A 20,128-nucleotide genomic window follows, 5' to 3' on the forward strand; every position below is an offset into this window, starting at 1 on the left:
GTCCCACCCAAGCACCCAGCGTTATTTTCTTGGGTTCAAAGTGGAGGATGAGGCCAGCGGTATCACCTACGTCACCACTCCCATCCCACGTGGCTTAAAAGGGAAGGAGGAGCCCTACCCTCTGTCCGTCCAGTAGAATTTACGGTCAATCCAATCGATGGCAAGACCTTCTGGCATATCTACTGCTTCCTCAATAAGCCTTTCTCGCTGGGAACCATCCCTATTAGCTCTCTCTATCCACTTCAGGGTTGTATGGGCGAAGTATATCTACAAAAAAGAACATAGGCATTTCTATCTGATTTGTTTTTAAAAATTAATGTGGCATATATACAAACATGGTTAGCAAATCTTCAGATCATATAGTGTAATCATTAAGAGATTGGCTTTGGAGATAGACACACCTACAACTGAATTCCACCTCCCACCTCTGCTGCTTTCCAGATGTGTATAAACATAAGCAAGTTCCTCCAAGTCTCAGACACTCAGTGTCTTCATATATATATATATATATATATATATATATATATATATATATATATGCCTGTCCCTGGCACATATTTCTATTGCTACTGGGTAATTCATTAATCTTCGATAATTGGTCAATAACCAAGCCATTGTACTTGAACCCTAATGGCTTCTACTGTCTGAAAGGGAGCAATGATGAGCAGTTAGTGGGGGCCTCAAGCTGGGCTGTGACTTCCCCCGCTCAATCCACAGCCCTGCACTTCACTGCAAGTCTGGATACACAGGTTCCTCTCCTGGTTTGGGCCCTTCTTTGTTTAATTGAGTTGGCCAAGTCATTAACCTCAATTTTCTCAACTGGAAAAATGACAAAGTTAGACTAGGTATTTGCTAAAGTTTCTTTCATCTCTAACCATATTTAATTTCTTTTTAATTAATCCATCTTATTCAACAGAACATAACTTGCAGGTGCAAAGCTCCTTTTCAGTCTCCTATGCAGACTAGCAAACCGGTACAAGAATTTTGTGAGTGTTAAAAACTGCCGTGGGTCAGCTGATAATTTAATGATAGCGTTGGTGGAATTTTAGCTGAGTAGGTATATGTACCTAAACTTATAATCAATGATGAGAATGTTCATAAAATGGTAATTCGTTAGATAAGATAGAAAAGGTTCTATTCCATAATACAAAAATGAGTACCTCTCATATTAAAAAAAAACACTAAGCTAGAGCTCTTCTCAAACTTAAATGTGCACATGAATCACTTGGAAATCTTGTTAAAATGCAGGTTCTGCTTCAGGGGGCAGAGCCTGGGAGTCTGCAATACTAATAAGTTCCAGGTGAGGTTGATGCTGCCGGTCCAAGGACCACAGTTTGAAGAGCAAGAACATGAGAACTTGACCAGGGAAATGAAAAACAGCCACATGACTACAAGTTCATTCTAGGTCTCTTTATTCACCTTATAAAAAATGCTGACTGTGTAGGAAAAAAACTAGTTTGGTAATAAATGAATCTTGAACTGATTTTTCCTATTAATTATTTTCTATTAATATAATTTTTCCAGGGAGTCATATAAATTCAGTTCAAGGAAAAGAAAGGAGGATTTTTTTTGCTAGTGTTTAAGTATAAAACTTCTATTTGCAAAAAGAGTTATATTTGGCTATCAATCCATAGCAATTAAACACAGAATCAATCAGCTTCACTCTGTCTCTTTTGACCATTTACCAGACTGCTTCAAATCAGGAAGACACAAAAATACAAAGCTTAGGGGCACCTGGGTGGCTCAGTCGGTTAAGCGTCTGCCTTTGGCTCAGGTCATGATCCCAGGGTCCTGGGATCGAGCCCCGCATTGGGCTCCCTGCTCAGTGGAGAGCCTGCTTCTCCCTCTCCCTCTGCTGCTCCCCCTGCTTGTATGCTCTCCCTCTCTCTCTCTGTCAAATAAATAAATAAAATCTTTTTTAAAAAATACAAAGTTTAAAATTCTAGGAATGAATGCACTATCTAGTAATAACTAAATAATTAATTAATAACTACGTAAATTTATAACTACTGGGTGATTAAACTCCAGAAGACACCATAACTTATCATTTCAAGCACATTCTAACCTAGCACAAATATAACCCACCCCAGCCTCCCACTCATTCAGCTATTGGCAAATAACTAAAAACCTATTTATAGCAGTCCTCCTGTGTGTACAGCACTGTGCTAGCCTCCCAACCTCATCTCCAAAGAGGAAACTAAATTTAAGATCCTGCTCAGTCATTCCCAATAAAATGTCTGAGTCACAGTAAGGGCCAGGGTAGGGTTATGAGAACAGAAGCGTCCTTAACATTTCCCAAATTATGCTCCAATGTCTGTATCTACATTTTTCTGCACCTAATCATTCTGAGCTTAGCAGAGGATTGTCAAGTAGCTCAGGTCATCTGTTAGGATAAAATCCTCTACTCTGTCCTTAAACCATAGCCACATCTGCTCAAGAGACAAAACCATACCTTATTTTCCACAGGGTCGTGATCAAGGGCAAAAACCATTCCCATTTGCTGGCTGAGCAGGGTTCTATAATCTGTTCCATCAAAATGCATGTGTCGAATATCTTGAGAATTGGCAAACAGTAAAAATGGTTGTGGTCCTGTTAAATTCAAGTATGCCTCCATTTAAAATATGCCTTGGAACCCAGTAAGCACTTCTGACTTTTCCTTTTCATTGTACCCTCTTTCTGCAGTTCTTGTCTTCTCTATTTCCCACCAGTGTGGTGTAGGTTAAGACAGGCAAAAAGATTTCTTCTATGAGGTGACATTCTACCAGAATTCCATTTTACCGGATCCCCCTCTGTCTAGGTGCCTGCTTTTAAAATGCAAATTACTTATAAAAAGAGCCAGCATTAAACAGCCAACACCATAGCTAGATGATGCAAGTCTTAGTGCCATAATCTCCTTGATTCACACGTATGGAAACATACTAATATTAGCAAATTATATTAATTCATGTCCAAATAAATACCCTTCTCTGACCTGAGCACTTCTGAAAGAGAGGCATGATTATCTGAATTAATAGCAAGACCCCTGATAATTTTCAGAGCTCAGATTATGCTATATTCACTAAAGCTCTAAGATCTTAAGAGTACTGGGGTCTAAGGCAAGTTCTGCAGGCTCCTCATTATGTTATCCCAGATTATAAACATAATGAACCTAGGGAGAGATAACATCAATTCAGTATAAATCTAGGAATCCAAGGCTGGTCAAAGGACACAAGAGATAGAATGTCAGAAGATGAGAAAATTATTCAAGCATTCAGCTGCTTATTAACTCTTGACATAAAAAGGACAGAATCTGTCAAAGTATTATGATGGTTACATTCACTGAAGAGATGAAAATCAAATCAATCAACAAATATTTATTAAAAGCCTCTAAACTATGAAGTCTTTTAAAATTATTCTGGTCATGATTTTCACATATATGGGAATGTCATACTTGATGTAATGGCAAATCTTTGCCGAGTGCTAATGAACTTAGACACATTCCTCAAAAACATGGTTATTTATTTATGTGATTCTTATTTATATTTACAATGTGATTTGTTTTCTATTTCCAAAAACAAAAAATCGGACGTTCCACTCAGAAGCCAAAAGCAATTTAACTCCCCACCTTTCTAAATAAAATGTTTTCACATTATCTTTTTGCAGACACACTTTCAAACGTCCACAGCACCAACCTGATGCCACACAGCTTTTTTTGTCCAGTTGTAGATCATACCCAGGAAAGCAACCACATTCCCAGGAGCCTGGGCTGAGAGGGAGGCAGAGCTGGCTACAGCCTCCATTATCAGGTGATGAACAGCCTACAAAAACAAGCACTTGCTAATGATGCCACACCATTCAAAAATATAATAATTTTTCATCAAAATATTGAGTGAACCCAGTATATGTAGGTTTTTAAAACCATTTCCAGAACCTTTTATACTGCTGCAATCAAGGTTATTTTTCAGAGACTAGGAGCAAAATGTCACCGTATTCTATTTTCCTATAACCTCATAGCTTGAATGTTAACCCTTCACATCCCAAAAGCCCCTGTCCTCCGTTCTACAACTGAGCTTGAAGACCAAGTGCACCGACAGTGGCTGGAATAAGAAATATATTTTGATGAGTTTGACAGCTGGTCCAACTCTTGCTAGTGAGTAATATATTTTTTTCTCACATATATTTTTGGCCTTGTGATTTTCTTTTTGCTTTCTTTATTTAAAAAAAAAGAGCCACACATAACTCTTATGCTAATTTTAAGTTACATCCAGCCCTCTATATGCTTAAGTCTCTATGAAGATAAAAGTAGAGAGGTATTTATTAGCTGCAAGGAATAGGCTAAAAACTCTGCGTCCATCGTCTTGCTCAATGCTGGCCACAAATCCAGGAGGCAGGGCTGACTAGCTTCTACAGATGAAAAAAATGAGACTAAGGGAGGGCAAGTAACTAGTCCAAAATAACACTGCTACTAACAGGTAGTGCTACTTCAGAGCCCTTGCCCGTAACTACTACACTATGCTATCTAAAAACAAAAAAACACACAAGTAAAAACCTGATATAATAAATCTATATATTACTCTGTTGCACAAATATCTTTTAATGTGTGATGTTGGAAAGTCTCTTCTCCTTTATAAATAAGATCGATCTTTAGGTGTCACTCAGAAAATTAATGTTTTCAAACAGAAAGTAAATTAACTTACCACTACATGTTTTTCCATCTGTCTCAAGCACTGAGCCTTCAGGACAAAAACATACGGGACCATCTGATGTCAGAACACAGTCATGGCTACATTTGGATGTATTGCTTGGACAGGAAATTAATTCTAATTAATGAAGCATAAGGTCAAGATTAGTGTTAAATCAGATTTGTGAAAATTTAGCAAAATAACTGCTAACAAAAATGCTATGCTAAAAAGAGTAAGTTAAACCAAGGATCAGACATTTATGAAATGCTGTGGTAAGGGAGATGTAAAAATAAAGAAAAATCTCAAATCTAAAAAAATTTAAGAAAGACCTCATTTTGGAAAGTGCTTCTAGCTTCCTCTAAGTTTCTTTTATGTCAAATAATATTTTCAAAGTTATTAGTCATCAAAATATTTTAAATGGAACTTAGCCAAATGATTTGCAAGTTCATCCGGAAAACTAATTGTATATGTAAAAAAAAAATTAAGAACATTGTATGAGCATGGTTAGGTGTAGGAAGAGAATGAAAGGCTCTTAACAAACATCAAAATATATCATTAAGGAGCATTAACTAAATGAGTGCAGGAATAGACAGAGAGGACAATAGAACCAGAGAGAAAGCTCATTTTAGAAGACTCAAGTATGCATAAGAATGTAGTATGTGGGGGCGCCTGGGTGGGTCAGTCGTTCGTTAAGCATCTGCCTTTGGCTCAGGTCATGATTTCAGGGTCCTGGAGTTGAGCCCTGCATCGGGCTCCCTGCTCTGCAGGAAGCCTGGTTCTCCCTCTCCCACTCCCCCTACTTGTGTTCCTTCTCTCGCTGTGTCTCTGTCAAATAAATAAATAAAGTCTTAAAAAAAAAAAAAGAATGTAGTATGTGATAAAGGTATTTTTTTTTTAAGATTTATTTATTTATTTGAGAGAGAGAGAGGGAGCATGAGCGCGTGCACGCACGAACTGCGGGAGTGGGGAGGGGGAGAGAATCTTCAAGTAGACTCCCCGCTGAGCACGGAGCCTGATGCAATCCCAGGACCCATGAGATCATGACCTGAGCCAAAACCAAGAGTCAGATGCTTAACCGACTGAGCCACCTAGGCACCCCTGTGGTAAAGGTATTTTAAATCATTGAGCATGTAAAAGATCATCCAATATGACACATAAATAACTGAGAAATGATTTGGGGCAAAAGTTAAATCCCTACCCTACACCATACGTCCAAATAAATTCCAAGTAAATCAAAGATTAAAATATAAAATATGTGTACCATAGAGGTCTTAAAAGTTTTGACCATCAAGTGAGATTATGCATGTCATGCTTGGCACATAGTGGATTCTATAACAGATTAACATCATACACTTTAGTATATTTGCCAACAGGTAAATCACTTGGTATTAGAAGAAGGGCAAGTTCCACAGACAGGCACAAATGTAGTGGGTAATTTCCAAAAAAAATCATTACCATCTATTTTTAAATGCCTTAAATGCCATGAGCACTTATGACACTCAGACTGACCTATTCACCATCATTTCTGGAACAGGACTAGACAATATACATGGCTTTAAACATTAATTTCTACTTAGTTATGTTAATAGATTCAATAAGAAACCTATAAGAAGGTACCTGAGTATATGATCCTAAATTGAAAATGGGCATGTCCATATAAATTCATAGTATATTTCTCTTTTTTAAAAGTGTATTCCTAGCTCTGATGCCCCAAAAGGCTAGACACAATGACTTAGTAGCAGATTATGTTCTCTAAATAACTTTTCTCATTAAAAAGGAGCACTGCTCTTTAAGAAATTGCTAATGCCATGTCTAGAACATAGAATATACGAGACAAGCCTGGAAAATACGTCCTATGAGATAACAAGGCAACTACTGAAGACTACTGGGGTCTTTGAAGAGGCTCCCACTGGCCAAGGAGAAGACAATTTGCTCATCGGTAAGGATAACAACTGCGATAGGTTGAACCATATTAAAAATGTTAAAAACCCATGAGTTCATAATAATATTTAATTTTTAAAAAACACTCACCATTCATCTTTGAAAAGTGTTAAGGAACCATATAGTTTACTTATATAAATAAAGAAAGAAGAAAAAAATCCAACATTTATCCTGCATTTAATGTAAGAATTGTATCTTGAGGTAACAAAAAAGTTAATGAGAGAAAGTGTTCTTTATGAAGCACAACTAAAACTAAATAATACAACTAGATATCACCATTTGAAACCCTTGGTGAAGTAATAGACCTAGTATATTATTGTTAATGTCTGCTACAACCATTTGCTGAAAGACTATTGGACTCTTGTCACTCTCAACCATCCTAGTGTCTTCTTTTGTTTGAAAACTGTCCTGTACCTAAGGCAGGAAGATGGTGGCCTCACAGAACATGAAAAAGTTGCTGGAATAGATCAACTCTAGGCTCCAACCCATTATGAAGAGTGGAAAGTGCATAGTGCAGTACAAGAAAACTCTGAAAATGATTAGACAAGGCAAACAAGAGCGGTCATCCTCACCAACAACTCTGGCCCAGCCTTGCAGAAAGCTAAAATAGAGTACTGCGCCATGTTGGCCAAAACTGGTGTCCATCACTACAGTGGCAATAACATTAAATTAGGCACAGCATGTGGAAAATATCAGAGAGTATACACACTAGCTGTTAATGACCCAGGTGATTTTGATATCATTAGAATTATGCCCAAAGAGCTTTCATGGAAGATGTCAGAGTAAGAAGATACTAAGCTCATCTTATCCCACGGATACACCTAGAGAACACCCACATCAGTGTAAATAACCCAGAAAACAACCTGAAGACTAGCAGAACAAACTCTCCACAGCTAGTTGTAGAGACATAGCTGGGAACAAACTGACATGGCAAGACATCCCTTGGGAGGGAGTGCCACTGCAAGCATGAAGAATGGCGAAGAGCAGACCCCACCACAGGTACCCCAGGCACAGGGAGACCCACACTGGGAAGATGAAGCTCCATTATATTTAGCTATGAAAACCAGAGGGGCTTGGCTCAACACCAGGGCCTTTCAATACCAGTGGGCTCAGCTCTGGGAGAGCTGGGGGGCAAAAGGAAACTGAATCCCAACCCTTAAAGAGATAATACAACAAAGAGCCCCACTGAGATACAGCATACAAGCAACAGTTAGAAAAACACCTGGAGTATACAAGAAGGAGATTTATTTACTAATCTCAGAATATTCGCAGGAGGGGCAAGGATCTTTAGGAGACTTCTCCAAGAACAAAAGAGATGGCTAGTGCTATTTCTCTCCCCCACTCTCTGGCCCAGATACACAGACACCTGTGGGAACCAGTAGTGCCAATACTCTCCACCTAGCTTACTAACAACACACCCTGCCCTCACGCTCTCCTATAGACCCCTACTGCATCTAACCTGCCCTAGGCAAGAGTTCTCCAAAGTGGCTCAACAAGATTGTCATTATGCAAGCAGCCCAGTCAGGGGTCAGCACCACTCCAAAGGGACTCCTGTCCTGGGAGAGGGGAACATAAGCACACACACCAGTTTGACTACAAGTCCAGCAGCAGGCTGGGGTAGACAGCAAGTCTGAATGCAAGCCCCAGCCACCACTGAAAACCTCTCAGGACACAACACAGGGAGAATTTGGTGCAGCCACAGCTCTGGCAAACATCTGTTGTGACCCAACTCAAGCCCAAAGTGGCTCCAGACTGACCCATTAATAACACAGGGACCAAGGATGTCCACACCCACTATTTTATTTATTTAATACAGGAAATCCTAGCCACGGCACTTAGACAACATAAAGAAATAAAAGTATCCAAATTGGTAAGGAAGATGAAAAACTCTCACTACTTGTAGATGACATGATACTATATAGGGAAAACGCTAAAGACTCCACCAGAAAACTATTAGAACTCATAAATGAATTCAGTAAAGTCACAGGACACAAAATCAATGTACAGAAATCTCTTGCATTCCTATATACTAATAATGAAGCTACAGAAAGTGAAATTAAGGGGGAAAAAATCACATTTACAAATGCACCAAAACCAATAAAATATCTGGGAATAAATTTAAACAAAGAGGTGAGGAACCTGTACTCTAAAAACTATAAAACACTGATAAAACAAATTCAAGATGACACAAAGAAATGGAAAGACATTCCATGCTCATTGATTGGAAGAACAAATACTGTTAAAATGTCTCTACTACCCAAAGCAATCTACAGATTTAATGTAATCCCTATCAAAATACCAAGAGCATTTTTCACAGAATGAAACTAAAACAAATAATCCTAACATTTGTACGGCACCACAAAAGACCGAATAGCCAAAGCAACCTTGAAAAAGAAAAACAAAATGGGAGGTATCACAATCCCAGATTTCAAGATATACTACAAGACTGTAGTAATCAAAACAGTGTGGTACTGGCACACATATAGACACATTGATCAATAGACCAGAATAGAGAGCCCAGAAATAAACCCACAACTATATCGTCAACAATCTTCGACAAAGGAGTCAAGAATATACAATGGGAAAAAGACAGTCTTTTTTAACAAATGGTGTCAGGAAACTGGACAGCTACATGCAAAAGAATGAAACTGAACCACTCTCTTTCACCATCCACAAAAATAAACTCAAAATGGATTAAAGACCTAAATATGAGACTGGAAGCCTTAAAAATCCTTAAAGAGAGCCCAGGCAGTAATTTTTTCACATTAGCCACAGCAATATTTTTTCTAGATATGTCTCCTAAGGCTAGGAAAACAAAAGCAAAAATAAGCTATTGGGACTACCTCAAAAGGAAAAGTTTCTGTACAGCAAAGGAAACAATCAACAAAACAAAAAGGCAACCACAGAATAGGAAAGATATTTGTAAATGACATATCTGATAAGGGGTTAGTATCTAAAATATATAAAGAACTGATATAATTCAACACCCAAAAAACAAATAATCCAATTTAAAAATAGGCAGAAGACATAATCAGATATTTCTCCAAAGATGGCCAACAGATGGCCAACAGACACATGAAAAGATGCTCAACATCACTCATCATCAGGGAAATACAAATAAAAACAATGAGAGATCACCTCACACCTGTCAGAATAGCACTACTGGATATTTACTCAAAAAATACGAACTAATTTAAAGGGATACATACACCCCTATATCTATTGCAGCATTATTTACAATAGCCAAATTATGGAAGCGGCCTAGGTGTCCATCAATAGGTAAATGGATAAAGAATTGGATGTGTGTGTGTGTGTGTGTGTGTGATGGAATATTACTCAGTCATAAAAAAGAATGAAATCTTGCCATTTGCAATGACATGGATGGGGCTAGAGAGAATAATGCTAAGAAAAATTGGTCAGAGAAAGATGAACACCATATGATTTCACTCATATGTGGAATATAAGAAACAAAACAAATGAACAAAGGTAAAAAGAGAGAGAGAGAGAGAAACCAAGAAACAGACTATTAACTACAGAGAACAAACTGATGGTTACCAGAGGGGAATTGGGTGGGAGTGGGTCAAATAGGTGATGGGGATTAAAGAGTGCACTTATCACGACCAAAAAAAAAAAAATGAACAACACAGGAACCAAATCCTTTCCACTACAAGTGAAGAGAGCCATTGCTGATAACTGGACTAAAGGCAAACATGGCTCAGTCACAACAACAGGGCACACTGAACACACAAACGACACCCCTAAATTGCCAGTTTCTGGTGAACAGGGGACATTGCACTACAGAGCACTACAGGACCTCTTCTTCATAAGGCCACTACTTTCAAGAGCAGGAGACATAGGTGACTTTCCTAACACACAGAAATAGAAACGGGGCACCTGGGTGGCGCAGTTGGTTGAGCATCCAGCTTTTGGTTTTGGCTTAGGTCATGATCTCAGGGTCCTGGGATCAAGTCCCACATGGAGCTCCACACTCAGCACGGAGTCTGCTTGGATGCTTTCTGCCTCTGTCCCTCCCACTCATGCTCTCTCCCTCTCTAAAATAAATAAATAAATAATCTTAATTTAAAAAAAAGAAATAGACACAGAGAGTTAGACAAAGTGAGGAGATGGAGGAACATATCCCAACTGAAAAACAGGACAAAATCACAGCAAGAGAGATAAACAAAAATAGAAATAAGCAATATGCTTTATAAAGAATTTAATGTAATGGTCATAAAGATATTCACTGGACTTAAGAAAAGAGTGGCTTATCTCAGTGAGACCCCCAACAAAGAGATATAAAATATAAAAAAGAACCAATCAGAGATGAAGAACTCAGTAACTGCAATAATAATCCTAGAGGGAATAAATAATAGACTAGAGGAAGTATAAGAATGGATTAGTGAGCTGGAGGACAGGGTAATGGAAAGCAATCAAACTGTACAGGAGAGAGAAAAAAGAATAATAAAAAATGAGAACAGGTTAAGGGAACTCAGTGATACCATCAAGCCTAACAACATTCACATTATGGGAATCCCAGGAGAAGAGAGAGAAAGGGGGCAAAAAATTTATTTGAAGAAATAATTGCTATAAACTTCCCAAAACTGGGGAAGTAAACAGATACCCATATCCAGGAGATACAGAGAGCCCCCAACAAAATCAACCCATGGAAGTCCAAACAAACATCCATAATAATTAAAATGGCAAAAAGTACTGATAAAGAGAGAATTTTAAAAGGAACAAGAGAAGAAACAGTTACATACAGGGGAAACCCCATAAAGCTATCAGCTGATTTTTTAGCAGAAACTCTGCAGGACAGAAGAAAGTGGCATGAGATATTCAAAGTGCTGAAAGACTATAACAAGAGAAAAAGAAGGACTCTACATAATCATTAAGGGAATAATCCAACAAGAAGAATTAATAATTGTAAGTATTTATGCACCCAACAAATACATAAAGCACCAAATAACAAACATAAGGGAAGTAATCAGTTGTAATGCAATAATAGTGGGGAACTTTAACAACCCATTTATGTCAATGGCTAGATCATCCAAACAGAAAATCAACAAGGAAGCAGTGGTATTTTTAACACATCAGATCAGATGGATCTGACAGATATATGCAGAAGGTTCCATCCTAAAACAGCAGAATACACATTACTTTCAAGTGTACATGGATCATTCTCAGAAGTGATCACATGTTAGAACACAAAAGAAGTCTCAACAAATTCAAAAAGACTGAAGTCATACCATACATCTTTTCTGACCACAACACTATGAAACTAGAAATCAACCACAAGAAAAAACCTGGAAAAAACACAAATACATAAAGGTTAAATAACATGCTATTAAACCATGAATGGGTAAACCAAGAAATCAAATAGGAAATAAAAAACACATAGAAACAAATGCAAATGAAAACACACAGTCCAAAATCTTTGGGATTCAGCAAAAGCTGTTCTAAGAGGGAAGATTATAGCAATGCAGGTCTAGCTCAAGAAGCAAGAAAAGTCTCAAATACACAACTTAATCTTACACCTAAGAGCTAGGGGGAAAAAAATGAACAAAAACAGGACCCAAAACCAGTAGAAAGAAGGAAATAATAAAGATTAGAGAAAAACTAAACAAAATAGAAACTAAAAAAACAAAACAAAACAAAAACAAACAAAAAAACACAATAGAACAGGTCAATGAAACCAGGAGCTAGTTCTTTGAAAAAAATTAACAAAATTGATTAGCCTCTAGCCAGACTCATAAAAGAGAAAGAGAGAGAGAGAGGACTCAAATAAACAAAATCAGAAATGAAAAGAGGAGAAATAACAACCAACACCACAGAAATACAGGAGTTATAAGAGAATGTAATGAAAAATTATATGCCAAAAAATTGGACAACCTAGAAGAAATCAATAAATTACTAGAAACATGTAACCCCCAAAACTGAATCAGGAAGAAATAGAAAATTTTGAATGGACTGATTACCAGCAATGAAATGGAAGCAATAATCAAAAATTCCCAACTAACAAAAGTCCAGGACCAGATGGCTTTACAGATGAATTCTACCAAACATTTAAAGAGTTAATAACTATTCTTCTCAAACTATTCCCAAAAACTAGAAGAGGAAGGAGAGCTTCCAAATTCAATCTGAGGCATCATTATCCTAAACTATAATCAAAAACAGATAAAGACACTACAAAAAAAAGAGAGAACTACAGGCCAATATCTCTGCAAAAATACTCAACAAAATATTAGCAAACTGAATCCAATAGTACATTAAAAAAACATTCACCACAATCAAGTGGGATTTATTCCTGGGGCACAAGTGTGGTTTAATATTCACAAATCAATGTGATATATCACATCAACAAGAGAAAGGATAAAAACCATATGATCATTTCAATAGATGCAGGAAAAGCATTTGACAAAGTACAACATCCATTCATGATAAAAACCCTCAACAAAGTAGGTTTAGAGGAAATATACCTCAACATAATAATGGCCATATATGAAAATCCCACAGCTAACATCATAATGGTGAAAAACTGAGGGCTTTTTTCCTAAGATCAGGAACAGGACAAGGATGTCTGCTCTTGCCACTTTTAATCAGCATAGAAATGGAAGTCCTAGCTACAGCACTCAGACCAAAAAAAAAAAAAAAAAAGGAAATAAATAAAAGGCATCCAAATTAATAAGAAGGTAGTAAAACTTTCACTATTTGCTGATGACATGATACTCGATACAGAAAACCTTAAAGACTCCACCAAAAAAGTTCTAGAACTGATAAGCAAATTCAATAGCCATAAGATATAAAATTAATATACAGAAATCCATTGCATCTCTATACACTAATAATGAAGTAGCAGAAGGAGAAATTAAGAAAATAATCCCAGTTACAATCACAGCAAAAATAATAAAATGCCTAGGAATAAAATTTAATGAAGGGAGGTAAATGACCTGTCCTGTGAAAACAATGATGAAAGAAACTGAAGATGACACAAATGGAAAGATGGTCCATGCTCATGGATAGGAAGAACAAATATTGTTAAAACCCAAAGTAATCTACGGATTTAATGAAATCCCTATCAAAATAACAACAGCATTTTTCAGAGAACTAAAACAAATAATCCTAACATTTGTATGGAACCATAAAGGACCTTGAAAAGCCATAGACTTCCTGAAAAACAAAAACAAAACTGGAGGTATCACAATTCCAGACATCAAGTTATATTACAAAGCTGTAGTAATTAAAACAGTATGATACTGGCATAACAGTAGAAAAATAGATCAATGGACTAGAATAGAAAACCCAGAAATGAACCCACAATTATATGGTCAATTAATCTTTGAAAAAAGAGGAACGAATATATAATGGGAAAAAAACAAATGGTGTTGGGAAAACTGGACAGCTATATGCAAGAATGAAACTGGACCACTCTCTTTTGCCATATATAAAAATAAACTCAAAATGGATTAAAGACTTAAACGTGAGACCTGAAACCATAAAAACACTAGAAAAGAGAACAGGTAGTAAATTCTGTGACATAGAATATTTCTTCTAGATATGGCATTGGAACCAAAAGCAAAAATAAACTACTGGACTACCTCAAAAGAAAAGCTTTTTCATAGCAAAGGAAACAATCAACAAAACAAAAAGAAACCAATCTACTGAATGGGAGAAGATATTTGTAAATGACATATCTGATAAGGGGTTAGTATCTAAAATATAAAAACAACTGGTACAACTCAAAGCCCCAAAAAACAAATAATCCAATTAAAAAATGGGCAGAAGACCTGAACAGATAGTTCTCCAAAGACGACATCCAGATGGCCAACAGACACATGAAAAGATGTGCAACATCACTCATCATCAGGGAAATGCAAATCAAAACCACAATGAGATATCACCTCATACCTGTCAGAATGGCTAAAATCAAAAATACAAGAAACAACAAGAATGTAGAGAAAAAGGAACCCTTGTGCACTGTTGGTAGGAATGCAAACTGGTGTAGCCATTGTGGAAAACAGTATGGAGGTTCCTCAAAAAATTAAAAATAGAATTACTCTATGGTCCAGTAATTCCACTACTGGGTATTTACCCAAAGAATACAAAAACACTAATTCAAAAAGATACATGCACCCCTATGTTTACTGTCACATTATTTACAATAGCCAAATTATGGAAGCAACTCAAGTGTCCATCAACAGATGAATGGATAAAGAAGTGATATATATATTTATATATATATATATATATATATATATATATATATATAAAATAGAATATTACTCAGCCATAGAAAAGAATGAAATCCTGCCATTTGCAACAACATGGATAGATCTAGAGTGTATAATGCTAAGTGAAATAAGTCAGAGAAAGACAAATATCATATGAATTTATCATATGTAATATTTAGGAAACAAATGAACAAAGAAAACGAGAAACCAAGAAACAGACTCTTTTTTTTTTTTTATAAGATTTTATTTATTTGTCAGAGTGAGAGAGTGCAAGCAGGTGAAGCTGCAGGCAGAGGGAGAAGCAGGCTCCCCAAGAAACAGACTCTTAACTATAGGGAACAAACTGATGGTTACCAGAGGGGAGATTGGTGGAACCATGGGTGAAATAGGTGAAGGGGACTAAGAGTATGCTTATCTTGATGAACATTGAGTAATTTATAGAATTGCTGAATCACTATATTGTACACCTGAAACTAATATAACACTGTATGCTAATTATACTGGACATTTTTTAAAAGAATAAAAATAAAGCAAAACACATATTTTTTAAAAAGAAAGAAATATGCCAGAACAGACTAGTGAAAAGTAAATCATGCAAAATTTTTCTTTATTAAAACTGGCCAGGGGCGCCTGGGTGGCTCACTCAGTTAAGCGTCTGCCTTTGGCTCAGGTCATGATCCCGGGGTCCTGGGATCGAGTCCCGCATCGGGCTCCTTGCTCAGCAGGGACCCTGCTTTTCCCTCTCCCCCTGCCTCTGCTCATGCTCTCTCTTGCTATCTCTCTCTCTCAAATAAATAAATAAAATCTTTAAAAAAAAAAAACTGGCCAGAGCTTGTTTAAAAAGAAAAATAAAAGACTATTGAGGAACTTTATAATGGATGACAGAAAGAGAAATGACCAGATATTATGTGTCTCCTGATGGAAGTATAAACACACCTAGGAAGTATTCCTGCCAAAAAAATGTCAAAGCTGAATCTGCTCAAGCCTTTATATCTAACTACAAGTTTGCAGAAAGCCAGGGACATCACAGAAGTGCGATCAGTAAAATCCAAAATGTGAGAAGCCACGGGGGAAAAAAACAGTTTCTTCAACAAATACTTGAAAGGAGAAAAAAACAGAGGTGAGGGAATCTGTAGAATAAAAGAGAAGTATTAAGCTAATAAAACACATTGCTCTTGTCTGGAGGGTTATTCACACAATTCAACTGTTTAAAAAAACTTTTTAAGGTAAGTTGAGCACTGTCTAGACATTTGGTGTTATTAGGGAATCACTGCTAATTTTTTCAGGTGTGACAATGGTATTGTGATTATACCCAAAAAGTAACTGGATAATAGATGATAGCAGGGAATTACAGCTAGTGTTTTAGATATAATAATGTATCACGATTATGTTTTTACACACTTATCTTTCAGAGAGACATAAGAAAATATGGATAAAGAAACAAGAAATATATATAGAGAGAGATCTATATACTTGTTTCCAAACCTTAGAAGTTTTGATTTAATAGGTCTGTGGTCCTGTCATTCATGTACATAATAAAACATCAAGGTAATTCTGATGCATACTGCTGATCAAGGACCAACAACCCAGATCATAGCCACCTTGGAAACATCACTGAAAATGAAAGAAAAAAATGCAATAAATACTTACGATGACACCGTTTCCCATCAGGAAGCAGAATAAATCCTACAGGGCATGTGCAATAATAAGATCCGGGGATGTTTTCACATCCGAGAGTACATCCATGATTCCAAAAGGCACATTCATTGACATCTATACAATGACAGCAGTAAAACATAGTTATTTTTTAAAATAAATTGTAATATTGCTATTAAGTCAGCACAAAGTAGAATATCTCACACTTGAATTTGCTGTAACTGACCATGGAAAGACTGTTTTTGCTACCCTCGCAAAGAATGAAAGAAGTCAGTTCAATTGTCATGACAGCCATTTTTACTGTCACAGTTTAAACTTTCAAATATATCTGTATTTTCATACTAGAATTGCCTTCAGGAAAAAGTAGTAAAATTTCCCATGAAAAGATGTAGCCATTGAAGGCAGGGACTCTTGAAAGGCTTCTCAGAGCTGACAGGAGCCCTTCACCTGAATGTGGGTACATTCCCCAGCAGCTTCACTCTGGTTGAAACCCAGCCTTCCAGGCCACTGTTCTATGCTATAGCTCTCTCCCCAGTAGCCCCAGGTGAGCAGGAGACATATACTTAACTTATACTTCAATGTCAGGTTTACCTGACATCACACCCCAACTAACTCTACTGAATGTGTGCTAACAGCCATTGGATGCTTTTCATTAGTAACCCACTGGACCCACCTCCCAGGTGAAAGAATACAGTATTTCTCCCGGGTTCATTGAATTGGGCCTGAAGCCTCAAAATAGGAGGAGCCCCAGATAAACAGTCTTGGTGCGTAGCTTCTCAAGATTCCTGCCAGACTTTATGGGATGTGGTGTAGGAGTCACTTACTCTTTGAAGATCTAATGATAGCTATGGAACTGCAAAAATTTGAAAATACTGACATTTTGCATATTGTCAAACCCACAGAGGTTTGTGGTGTCCACTCAGAGAATCCCTGCCGTGTATCAAGCTCTGAGTAGCCTCTAAGAGTATTGGATCTCGGAACACAGCACATCAAGAAGATCTGAAAGTTATTACAGAGGCTTTAACAACAGAAGAAAAAAATAATTTTTCTGGGGAAAAACGGGGGGGATCCTCAAGTTGTTTTGCTTCAAGGCTCTGGATGACCCACTGAAGACCAGCCACTGGCTCAGGTGGGCTGTCCTTGCTTTACGTAGCTACCCCCCTGCACGTTACCTTCACAGTACTTTCCATCTTGGCTTAAAGTATATCCCTCCGCACATGTGCACAAATGGGACTTCGAGTCTTGACCACACATGCTACCTCTGCAGTTACCTTTCCTCCATTTGCAGGGTTTCTGATCTAGAAGAGAAGATGGTTTACTTGGAGTGGAGATGTATTTTGACGGGGACACTGCTTGATCCCATTGTGGTTCTTAGAAGTCTAATTTCCCCGCGACAGGAGCAGGGGTGCCGTCTTTCCCCGTGATGGCACTGCTCTGGAGCCAAACTGTGTTAGCCTGGATTCTGAAGCATTCAGAGATGCAGCCCACTTATTTCTCTAATTGTATTACTCCTACCAAAGCAGTCAGGATTGGACATCCTAATTAGCTGGAGATTTCATTCCTTGGGTTGTAAACACTAAACACTAGTAGCTTTTTCATTCTGCTTTACTTATTTTTTATAAAGATTTATTTATTTATTTTAGAAAGAGAGAGAAGGAGAGAGAGCAAGGAGGAGGGGGAGAGGGAGAGGGAGAGAGAGTCTTAAGCAGACTCTGGGTTGAAAATGAGCCCGATGCCCAGCCTGATCTCACAACCCTGAGATCATGACCTGAGCCCACCACCTGAGTGGAAACCAAGAATTAGGCAATTAAACGACTATACCACCCAGGCGCCCCTCTGCTTTACTTATTTTATATGTATGTATATTTATACATATACAATTCTATACATTTCTCAGTGCCCACCAAGATAAGAGTACTCTTAATCCCCTTTATTTCACTCCTTCTGGTTTGCTTCCATAAAAAGAAAAATAATAAAGCACATAAACAAAACTTCTGAAAATGAAATATCTGTTTAAGAAACAAAAATCTTTAATCCTAAGAACATCTTTTTTTAAGTAAAATAGTTATAGGTCCGATCTACATATATATTTAGCTGTTTTTAGGATCCTTATTTAAAGAACAACATCTTTCAGACTCAAAATATACCACTGCCATATGTCTTATCCCCAAATTTCTGAGTCCATTGCTGGTGGTATACCATGTTTTACAAAATAGCCCAGTGAAAATAGTAAAATCTGTTTAGTGAGGTAGGTGCTGGGGCTGGATTAGCCAGATACATGGAACAATAAATGGACAACTTTGTACCTTTGATTTTCAGAGCCAGAGTCAAGAGACAAACTAGTAACGCATATATCCCTATTCCAGTTTTGTTCCTTCTTACTTTTTCCCAATTTTAACAATGACAGGACCTTTGTAAAAAGTTCTGGGAAATACAGAGTTAATCCTGAGTCTGAGGGCAGATTACAGGATCCAAGTAGATACAGAGGTCAGAATTCTGGCAAGAGGTGACAGCAGGGGAAGACTGGGGTCATGGATCCCGAGTCAAGGCAGGGTTGAGATCAATGAGAGTCTGTGAATAATGAGAAGAGCTAAGGACCCAACGGAAGGACTGCTAAAAACACAGTCTTGCTGTGAATGGCATAGGGAACAAACCAGCGAGAGCCTGAGCTCAGCTGTGCAAGAAGCTGAGACCATTCTCCATGTAGGGTTGTTCCTCTGGTCTCTGTTTATCTACTTATAAAGATGTCTCCTCACTCTGACTCTACCAATTTCCTCCTATTCCAAGTCACTAAACATTCCTCTTGACCAATAACACCATGACACAGTAAAAACATATTTTTTCCCTCTTGAAAATGTCCCTGGTGTGCATTGAGACTCCCTGGCATGTCACCCTTCAGAGATTCTGACTTGGTGAATCAAGAGAAAGGCTCAGGAATCTGCATTTTCAACTGAATCAGAGTGATTCTGCTGCCAAGAGTCTTCACAACACACTTTGAAAAACACCTGCCTGATGTACTATTGAAACATCCCGGCCTCCCCTCAATTATGAATACCTCTTTTTAGCAAGTCTGTGTTGTGAACTTAGTTATTTTAAACTTGTTTATTCAGATCTCATGACAGAATTAAATACAAAATCAATCTTGCTGACTATTCAATACTGTTGCAATAGTACCTACTGAATCAGCTCGGATTTACACCGAATAGATTCTTGGATATTGATTCCAAGCATTTTGTTTCTTATCCATGGTTTTTCTACCAATCACACATATAGAGCTACATTGCTTTCAGGTTCCTACATGCTTTACTTACCAAATTTTAACTAAGCAAAATGAAAAAATAATATGATCCAAATTTTAAAAGTAGACAAAATGCACCCACTTCAAATTTCTTAAAAAAAAAAACACATGTATTTTTTTGAACTTTAATTTTTATAAAGTTTGCAAGGGAATAACAGCAATAAAAATACAGAAATGTCTGACTTGGCCTTTCTTTTTTTATTTTTTAAATATTTTTACTTATGTATTTCACAGAGAGAGAGAGAGCACAAGCAGGGGGAGTGGCAGGCAGAGGGAGAGAAAGAAGCAGGCTTCCCGCTGAGCAGGGAGCCTGATGCGGGGCTCGATCCCAGGACCTGAGATCA

The 20,128-nt window shown here is 37.4% G+C and overlaps 1 protein-coding gene and 1 pseudogene across 3 annotated transcripts in view; one reads left to right on the plus strand and one right to left on the minus strand.

The window, feature by feature from the left end:
* Window positions 1–20,128, minus strand: part of EGF (epidermal growth factor) — a 98,293-nt gene that overhangs the window by 38,357 nt on the left and 39,808 nt on the right. For all 3 annotated transcript variants that reach the window (XM_081811995.1, XM_081811996.1, XM_081811994.1), the window contains 6 exons: window positions 17,659–17,784; window positions 16,481–16,603; window positions 4,677–4,799; window positions 3,672–3,797; window positions 2,453–2,589; window positions 119–267 (listed from right to left, as the gene is read on the minus strand). In XM_081811995.1, coding sequence (XP_081668121.1) covers window positions 119–267; window positions 2,453–2,589; window positions 3,672–3,797; window positions 4,677–4,799; window positions 16,481–16,603; window positions 17,659–17,784 — 784 coding nt within the window. The remainder of the gene's footprint in view (window positions 1–118; window positions 268–2,452; window positions 2,590–3,671; window positions 3,798–4,676; window positions 4,800–16,480; window positions 16,604–17,658; window positions 17,785–20,128) is intronic.
* Window positions 6,886–8,621, plus strand: LOC145720334 (large ribosomal subunit protein eL30 pseudogene; annotated as a pseudogene).

The sequence above is a fragment of the Leptonychotes weddellii genome, chromosome 2 (genome assembly GCF_054177405.1).
Source record: "Leptonychotes weddellii isolate Sample4059 chromosome 2, ASM5417740v2, whole genome shotgun sequence".
NCBI lineage: Eukaryota > Metazoa > Chordata > Mammalia > Carnivora > Phocidae > Leptonychotes > Leptonychotes weddellii.